Genomic DNA, 9,523 nt, shown 5'->3' with positions numbered 1-9,523 from the left:
TGTCTTGATCTTCCTTTGTCTTGATGGTCCCCTAACTTCAGGACTACATGAGCTGCCCAAGGGACCCATAAACAGAACATGTATAGCTTTCTGCGCTTCGAAAGGAGCTAAGTGACAGGGACGGCGACCTCGTCCTAGCAGGTCCCCAGCACTCACCAATCTCCCCGCCCCCTGGGAGCCCCTTTGGGGCTGAGGCTCTGGGGGCGGGAACCCACCCGAACTGCCCCGGCTGGGAGACTCGGGCGCCCCTCTGCGGGGTTTCTGACCACTGGCTTTGGCAGATGCTGATGGGTGGGGCTGGAGAAGGCTTCCCCCGGGCCGGGAAGCCGCGTGCGCCTTTCGGATGTTGGGGGACAATGGTGACCAAACTCCCGGCCTCGGCCTGGAGCGCGGCGAGGAGGCGGCTCCCGCGCGGTCACCTGACGGGGTCAGCGGGCTCCGCGGGGCAACGCATCCTCGGCGCCTTCAGCCCGCGGTGGGCCGCGAGCCCCGGGTCGGCCCCGCGCGCCCGGCCGCCGCTCCGCCGCGTCCCGCTGCCCATTGGCTGGCGCGGCGCGGCGCGGCCGCTCCCGCCCCGCCCCGCCATTGGCCTTGGCCGCCGCGGTCCCCGCGCGCGAGCCGCCGCTGACATCACCAGGCCTGAGGCGGCGGCGGCGCCCCCGGCCCAGCCCGCAGCCCCCCTCGGCACAGGCGCCGCCGCGGGGCCCGGCGGAGGATGGTGCGCGGCGCGCCGGGGGCTCCTCGCCGCCAGAGCCGCAGCACCGAGGCGGAGCCGTCCGCGGCGGGCAGCCGACCACCGCATCGGGCGCGGGTCGAGCGGCCGCGGTGAGGCGCCGAGGGCGGCGCGGGCGCAGCAGCCATGGGGGCCCTGACCAGCCGGCAGCACGCGGGCGTGGAGGAGGTGGACATCCCGTCCAACTCCGTGTACCGCTACCCGCCCAAGTCCGGTGAGCACGACCCAGGGCCGGGAGGAGGTCGCGGTGCTCCCGCGCGAGGGCTCCGAGGGTCCCGGGGACGCAGAGGCCGACGTCGCTGCAGAGCGATCTCGGAGGGTGGGAGGTGTTGGAGGAGGTCTGGAGGGGTGCTTTAGGGCCCTTGGCCGGGTCGCTGGAGTGGGCAGCCCTTCCGCCGGGGGACGGGAGCGGCCCCCACGCAGTCGGTCCTGTGACAGAGACGTGCGCTCGGGGCGATGCGGCTCCCGAGGGGCGGGGTGTCCGCGGCGCAGGCCGGGTTCCCGCTGGCCGCAGCGCTGCATCCCTTCCTTCCCGCCCGGTGGTCTGTTCCCCTCGGGAGCTGAGGGTTAGTTCAGGCGGGCTTGGCATCCAAAGCAGGCGCCTGTGCCAGGTGCTGGCCCTGGTGGCCTCCGGAGAGGGAGGGACAGACACAGGTTTGAATTAGGTTTCTCAGGGGAAAGCTCCCGTCGCCTGCTGGAGGATGGAGGCCGAAAATGCGTTGGCTGTACTGGTGCTTTTTAAGAGGCTGTCAGAAGAAAGAAGGTGTTTAACAGAAATGTTAAGGAATCTGGTATCAGAGTCACTCGGGTTGCCGCTTTGCCAAAGTAGCGGCAAGCCTGGTTTTTGGAACGAGGATAGCTCTGGGACAGGGCACAGGTATTTAAAATGTAGAGAAGTATTATGTTTGTTTTCAGAATCATTAAAAAGATGAATGTCTCCAGCCTCTGGTTTGGAGCATAAATATTGGAAGTGTAGGAGAATTTTGACAGCACAAAGAGGATGACTAGTGGATCGAGCACCAGCCAATGCTGAACTGCTGGCACGTGACCTAACTCTCTGCTCTTTATTTTTCCTTGCTTTTCTCAAAACTTCTGGGGACCCATGGCTATCATCTTCTCTTTGGCTTAGGACCTGATGAGGATTTTCGTGATCTTGGAGAGATGTCAGAATTGCAGCAGGAGAATAAAGACATAGTAATGAGATGAGCTGGTTTCTCAGCAGTCTGTCCAGTTTGTGCCAGCCCAAAGTAGGGACCAGACAATGAACCTGCACCCTGCAGAGTGCCTGCCAGAGCTGTGTTGCTCACTGATTTGTGCCAAAGAGTGAATCCTTGCAGAGATGAATATGCTTAAGAGCTTGCTTTAGAACAGTCTAAGATAAAGCTGTGCATCATTAGTGTTTTAATAAAGCTCTAGCTGATTATGACTATAGGAAACCAGGGCTAAAGGAAGCATGCATTTTGCTTTTTAGTAGACAAAAATATGCACAAGTATTGTGGATTTTTCTTTTCTGAAATCACTTAGCTTTTATTGCTCAGAATATGGAGCAGGTTTTGCTGGCTTGGAGTTTGCAGTAGAATTTGCTGCCTCAGAAGAGTATTCACCCCTCCTTCACTTATGGGAATGAGCAAAGGTAAATCACTGGAGGGCTAGTCCTCAAAGGATATTAATACAAGTATGAATCTTGGATGGTGATAATCAAAGGATAATGGACCAAACTAAAACTTTTCTTAACCAGCACCCTCCATACCTACAGTCTTAAATCATCTTCTCCACTCTATCAATCTTTTAAAAGTTTTACCTAATGGTAACTCTTTTTTTTTTTAATAAATAAATTTATTTATTTATTTTTGGCTGTGTTGGGTCTTTGTTGCTGCGCGCGGGCTTTCTCTAGTTGAGGCAAGCGGGGGCTGCTCTTCCTTGCAGTGTGCGGGCTTCTCATTGTGGTGGCTTCTCTTGTTGTGGAGCACGGGCTCTAGGCACACGGGCTTCAGTAGTTGTGGCCCACGGGCTCAGTAGTTGTGGCTCGCAGTCTCTAGAGCGCAGGCTCAGTAGTTGTGGTGCACGGGCTTAGTTGCTGCGCGGCATGTGGGATCTTCCCAGACAAGGGCTCGAACCTGTGTCCCCTGCATTGGCAGGTGGATTCTTAACCACTGCGCCACCAGGGAGGTCTCTGGTAACTCATTTTTAGTCAGAGCTTTTGCATGAGAGAAATCTTTGTATCAAGTGGACCAAATTATGTATGTTTAAGTTAAAACACGGAAAATAGGAGTCAGAACATTCATGTCCCAGTCAGCAAATCTTTGTGTACGTGAAAATATGCTGTAGTCTAGAGGCATCTCCTATCCTTCATCTGATCTTTAGATTTACCTGACTCTTTATTGGATTATAGTATTTTATTTTATTTTTATTTATTTATTTATTTATTTATTTATTTGGCTGTGCCAGCTCTTATTTGCCGTGTGCGGGATCTTTGTTGCCGCGTGCGGGATCTTTGTTGCCGCATGTGGTATCTTTAGTTGCGGCATGCAAACGCTTAGTTGGGGCATGTGGGATCTAGTTCCCTGACCAGGGATCAAACCCAGGCCCCCTGCATTGGGAATGTAGAGTCTTAGCCACTGGACCACCAAAGTCCCTGGATTATAGTATCTTAGACCCAAAGGAACCTTGCAGAGAATTTGGCGCCAGACCCATTCATTTCACCGGTAAGAAAATGGAGGCCCAGAGAAATGAACTGGTAAGGCCAGGGTTACCCAGCAAGTTAGTGCTCTTCTTACCAAAGCCTCTGCCTTTTTCAAGGAATTGAATTTTGAACTTGTCCTTGATGGTTTGTGGAATGGAGGCTATTCTGCATCAGAATTGAGACAAAACTCAGAGGCCTGTCTCCCTGTCGAAAAATCAGACTGGGTTGATTCTGAGGTCTCCCTATCTTGAGTACGGAAAGTAGAACAAAGCAAATAGAAGAGTCAGTTTTCTCCAAGTGACTAAACTGGCTGAGCTGAGACCGCCCTCTGGCTCAATGGAAAGTCTCTGTTACTCGATGGCCTTGGAGTAGTTGTTTCAGCAAGCACATGGTCATCTGTCCCTGTAATGATGGTCACAGTGCCCAGAAGAAATTGCTTTTTCTTTCTTTTATTTTTGGCTGCGTTGGGTCTTCGTTGCTGCGCGCGGGCTTTCTCTAGTTGGCGGCGAGTGGGGCTACTCTTCATCGCGGTGCACGGGCTTCTAATTGCGGTGGCTCCTCTTGTTGTGGAGCATGGGCTCTAGGCAGGCGGGCTTCAGTATTTGTGGCACGCAGCCTCAATAGTTGTGGCACACGGGCTTAGTTGCTCCGCGGCATGTGGGAACTTCCCGGACCAGGGCTTGAACCCTTGTCCCCTGCGTTGTCAGGCGGATTCTTAACCACTGTGCCACCAGGGAAGTCCCTCTCTTTTGCGTTTTTAAAGGAACCCCTTCGTTTTGTATGCACATTGAACTAGAAACATTTAAAAAGTATTGAGAACAGCCGATTTCATGTTGGAGCTTGGGTTTACAGCTTTTTTTTTCTTTAATAGAGATAGGTGGAAATAAAATAGCCTAAAATTACTTAGAATTATTTATTTTTTTGAATAAGTAATATGGTCACGTGGTTCAAAGTTTAAAAGAATGAAAAGGCGTACAGTGAAAGTCTAGTTCTCACTGTAGCTGTTCATCCCCCCAGTTCCTCCCCATACACCTCCCGTACATATGTAACCACTTTCTGGAATTCTTCCAGAGTTTCTTGTGTAAATACAAGCATAGCATGCTACTTAGACTGCTCTGCACCTTGTTTTGTATTTGTTTTGTTTACTTTCAAACATATTGGAGATCTTTTTATATTATCTCCACATTAGAGAGGGTTTTTTGTTGTTGTTCTTTTTTTTTTTTTTGCGGTACGCGGGCCTCTCACTGTTGTGGCCTCTCCCGTTGCAGAGCACAGGCTCCGGATGCGCAGGCTCAGCAGCCATGGCTCACGGACCCAGCCGCTCCACGGCATGTGGGATCTTCCCGGACCGGGGCGTGAACCCGTGTCCCCTGCCTCGGCAGGCGGACTCTCAACCACTGCGCCACCAGGGAAGCCCTGTTGTTGTTCTTGTTATTAAAAAAAACAACTGTATAACATTCCTTTGTGTGCACATGCTATCAGTTTTTAACATAGTCTATTGGTGAACATTTGGGAGTGGTTTTTTTTTTTCAGTCTTTTACTATTGCAAACAATGCAGCAATGATTAATGTTATACATATGTTCTTAGGTGATTTGGGGCTTTGTTAATAAATACATAAATATTACTCATTTAAATAGCAGAAGGTATGATGGGAGTTTGTTTCTGTAGGGTATTTCTACATTATCATGGAAAGCTATTTATAGCACTGTTCTGCATTTGGTCGTGCCTTCGTAATTTTTCAGTTGGAAACCATACGTGCTTTTAAATCCTTCTCTGAGATCTTTGCGTCTTTCAAAGCCCATGATCGTTGGTTCAGCAAAGTTAGGGCTTTGCTGAGGTGGTTGTTTTTATGCGTGTAGGCCCGACTTTTGAAAGGGGTCCCCATGTTGATATGAGTCATTATTTCTGTTTTCTCTGTCTAGGAAGAAATAAGCATACTATAAAGACAATTTAATCCATTTTAATTCAGTACCTGATAAATCTAGTTCATTTTTCTCTTACATATTTGAGCAAATTGGAAAATAGGAGTCATTCGTTTTGCTCAGGTGTTAAGAGGGAAATCTATTATAAAAATTCAGAATGGTAATCAGAGTCCTGAGCAGCTAACATCATCATCTTCCAAATTTTTGTTATATTGGGGTACACATATGCTTGTCAAGTGGGTCTGTCCTAGGGCAGACCACATTTCTAAAGCGTGGGTACTGAGCCTTTGCTTATCAAATAGTTATAAAAGTTTCTCTTAGCTTTTAGGAGCATCAGGTAAATATGTTTCGAAACCAGGGGCTTTCAAAGGTGGAACTTACTGCAGAATAAAGAACTATTTGGTTTTGGCACATTTTGATTGGTACGTTACCTAAAATTAAGTAGGTTTCTGAAATTCATAGTAAATACATTTAATACCCTAAAAAATGTAAAGGTTCTTCCATTTAATGATGGAATCATCAAGATCAGGAGTTCAAACGCTAGTATTATTATTATTTTAAAATAAATTTATTTATTTAATTTATTTATTTTTGGCTGTGTTAGGTCTTCGCTGCTGCGCGAGGGCTTTCTCTAGTTGCGGCGAGCGGGGTCTACTCTTTGTTGCAGTGCGTGGGCTTCTCATTGCCGTGGCTTCTCTTGTTGCGGAGCACGGGCTCTAGGCACGTGGCCTTCAGTAGTTGTGGCACGCGGGCTCCGTAGTTGTGACTCACGGGCTCTAGAACACAGGCTCAGTAGTTGTGGCGCACGGGCTTTGTTGCTCTGCGGCATGTGGGATCTTCCGAGACCAGGGCTCGAACCCGTGTCCCCTGCATTGGCAGGCGGATTCTCAACCACTGAGCCACCAGGGAAGCCCCAGTATTATTTTTGAACACTTAAAACGTGGTAATTCTTCTACTTTCGAAACCTCCAGTATTTTTGCTTTATTTGTACTTTACTTCATTAAGAGCAGACTGATTTCTTTCACTTCTTGATTTTGTCTTGTGATTTGGGGCCTTTCACTTACTTATATGATGGTGGTTGTGTTCTTTTGTTCTTGAGCGTCTCTTTTCTCTTTCTGTTTATTGCCATCAGTGCACATTCTTGGGCACCTGCTACGTGTTTATCATGCGTTGTGCTGTGCACCAGTGTATAGATTCTGATCCTGTGATCTTGATGCCTGTGGCAATCAGCAGGATAGAAGCCCTCAGAATCAACTTTGTAATTCATGATGTGGGTCACAGAAGGGAGGATTAACAATATAAGCTATTTGATGGCTGTATCAGCCAGGGTTCTCCAGAGAAAGAGAACCAATGGGAGATAAATACATATAATTGGCCTCCATTATTGTGGGGGCTGGCAAGTCTGAAGTTGGTAGGGCAGGCCAGCAAGCTGGAAGCTCAGACAGGAGTTGACATTGTATTCTTCAGTCTGAAATCTGTAGGACAGTCTGCCAGATGAGAAACTCAGGCAGGATTTTTATGTTAGTCTTAAAGCAGAATTTCTTTTTCTCCAGAAAACCTCAGTTTCTGCTCTTAAAGCCTTCAACTGATTGGATGAAGCCCACCCACATTATCAAGGGTAATCTATTTTACTTAAAGTCAACTAATTATAAATGTTAATCACATCCAGAAAATATCCTTGCAGCAACATCTAGATTAGTGTCTGGACGAACAGCTGACCACCATAGCCTAGCCAAGGTGACATAAAAATTAACAGTCATAGTGGCTTCGTTTTTTTTTGGGGGGGCCATACCCCGCAGCCTTATGGGATCTTAGTTCCCCAACCAGGGATTGAACCCACGCTCTCAGCAGTGAAAGTACAGAGTCCCAACCACTGAAGTGCCAGGGAATTCCCAGTGGCTTCTTTTATTTTTTTTATAAGTTTATTTATTTATTTATTGGCTGCATTGGGTCTTCGCTGCTGTGCGCGGGCTTTCTCTAGTTGCGACGAGCGGGGGGCTACTCTTCATTGTGGTGCGTGGGCTTCTCATTGTGGTGGCTTCTCTTATTGTGGAGCACGGGCTCTAGGCATGCGGGCTTCAGTAGGTGTGGCACGAGAGCTCAGTAGTTGTGGCTCACAGGCTCTAGAGTGCAGGCTCAGTAGTTGTGGTGCATAGGCTTAGTTGCTCCGCAGCATGTGGGATCTTCCCAGACCAGGGCTTGAACCCGTGTCCCCTGCATTGGCAGGCAGATTCTTAACCACTGCGCCACTAGGGAAGTCCCCCCAGTGGCTTCTTATTTTAACAAGTTATTCTTGCTAAATAGGTGCTGAGCTCAAGTTTTTAGTTTCTGAAAGAGCGCTTGTGCTGGGAAAACATATTTTTAAAAGTCTAAAAATTGCAGTCTTTAAAAATCATTATTTAAAAATTATGCTCCTTCCTGGACTTCCCTGGTGGTCCAGTGGTTAAGAATCCGCCTTCCAATGCAGGGGACACGGGTTTGATCCCTGGTCGGGGAGCTAGGATCCCACATGCCGCGGGGCAAGTAAGCCTGAGAGCTACAACAAAGAGCCCACATGCCGCATGAAAGATCTCGTGTGCCACAACTAAGACCTGATGCAGCCAAAAATAAAAAAATCAAAATTACACTCCTTCCAAAATTTCAGTGCTTATCATCTAGTATCAAAGATAGAATGCAGGCATACAGAGATAAATAAGAATACAGAATATACCATGACCAGGGATCTATCTCAGGAATGCAAGGTTGGTTTAATATCTGAAAAATCAATCAGTGTTAATACACCATATTGGTAGAATAAAGAATAAAAGCTACATGATCATCTCAATAGATGCAGACAAAACGTTTAACAAATCCAACACCTTTTCAAGATGAAAAACACTCAGCAAACTTGTAATAGAAGGGTACTTCCTCAATCTGATACAGGGCATCTACGAAGAGCTCATAACTACCACTCTACTTAAAGGTGAGATACAGATGCTTTCCTGCTAAGATCTAGAAGAAGACAAGGACGCCTGCTTTTGCCATTCAGTATTAACTGGGGATTCTAACTAGTACAATAAGGCAAAACAAAGAAACACATTTTTTAAAAAATTTAAGGCCACCAGATTGTAAAGAAAAAAGTGAAACTGTCTTTATTCATAGATGACATGATCCTATGTATAGAAAATACCAAAGATTCCACAAAAAAACCTACTAGAACTAAAATATGAGTGAGGAACATTGCAGATACAAGATCAGATCAACACACAAAAATCAACTGTGCTTTTATATACAAGCAATAATCTGAAAATGAAATTAAGGAGACTGTTGCCATTCCCAGTAGCATCAAAAAGAATACCGTTCTCAGGAATAAATTTCACATAGTAAGTATATGATTTGTACAATGAAAATTCTAAAATGTTGCTGAGATTGATGCTTTAACTAAAAAAGTTTAAAGAGATCTAAATAAATAGACGTTTCATGTTCATGGAATGGAAAACTTAGTATTGTTGAGATGCCAGTGTTCTCCAAATTGATCTGAAAATTGAGTACATTTTCTGGTAAAATTCCAACAGACCTTTTTTTTTTTTTTTTTTTGCGGTATGCGGGCCTCTCACTGTTGTGGCCTCTCCTGTTAAGGAGCACAGGCTCCGGACGCACAGGCTCAGCAGCCATGGCTCACAGGCCCAGCCGCTCCGCGGCATGCGGGATCTTCCCGGACCGGGGCACGAACCCGCGTCCCCTGCATCGGCAGGCGGACTCTCAACCACTGCGCCACCAGGGAAGCCCTCCAACAGACTTTTTTGAAGAAATTGACCAGCCAATTCTAAAATGTATGTGGACATTCAAAGGACCTAGAATATCCAAAACAATTTTGAAAAGGAAGAGCAAACTTGGAGGATTTTCACTACCCAATTCCAAAAATTACTGTCAAGCCATGGTGTGGTATTGGTACAACAAGAAGCATATAGATCAGGGACTTCCTTGGTGGCCCAGTGGTTAAGACTTCACCTTCCAACACAGGGGGTGTGGGCTCAATTCCTGGTCGGGGAGCTAAGATCCCACTGGCTTGCTGCCAAAAAACCAAAACATAAAAGAGAAGCAATATTGTAACAAATTCAACAAAGACTTTAAAAATGGTCCATATCAAAAAAGAAAAAATAACTTAAAAGAAAACAGCATGTAGATCAATGGAACAGAATTGC

General features: G+C 47.2%; 1 protein-coding gene across 2 annotated transcripts in view; it reads left to right on the top strand.

Moving 5' to 3' along the window:
* The first annotated feature begins 735 nt into the window (after positions 1 to 735).
* The window catches only part of RNF157 (ring finger protein 157), a 79,915-nt gene continuing 71,127 nt past the window's right edge, over positions 736 to 9,523 (top strand). For both annotated transcript variants that reach the window (XM_059996672.1, XM_059996671.1), the window contains exon 1: positions 736 to 947. In XM_059996672.1, coding sequence (XP_059852655.1) covers positions 860 to 947 — 88 coding nt within the window. In that variant the 5' untranslated portion in view covers positions 736 to 859. The remainder of the gene's footprint in view (positions 948 to 9,523) is intronic.

Source organism: Delphinus delphis, chromosome 19 (assembly GCF_949987515.2).
Source record: "Delphinus delphis chromosome 19, mDelDel1.2, whole genome shotgun sequence".
NCBI lineage: Eukaryota > Metazoa > Chordata > Mammalia > Artiodactyla > Delphinidae > Delphinus > Delphinus delphis.
This window is presented reverse-complemented; position numbering and strand designations above follow the sequence as displayed.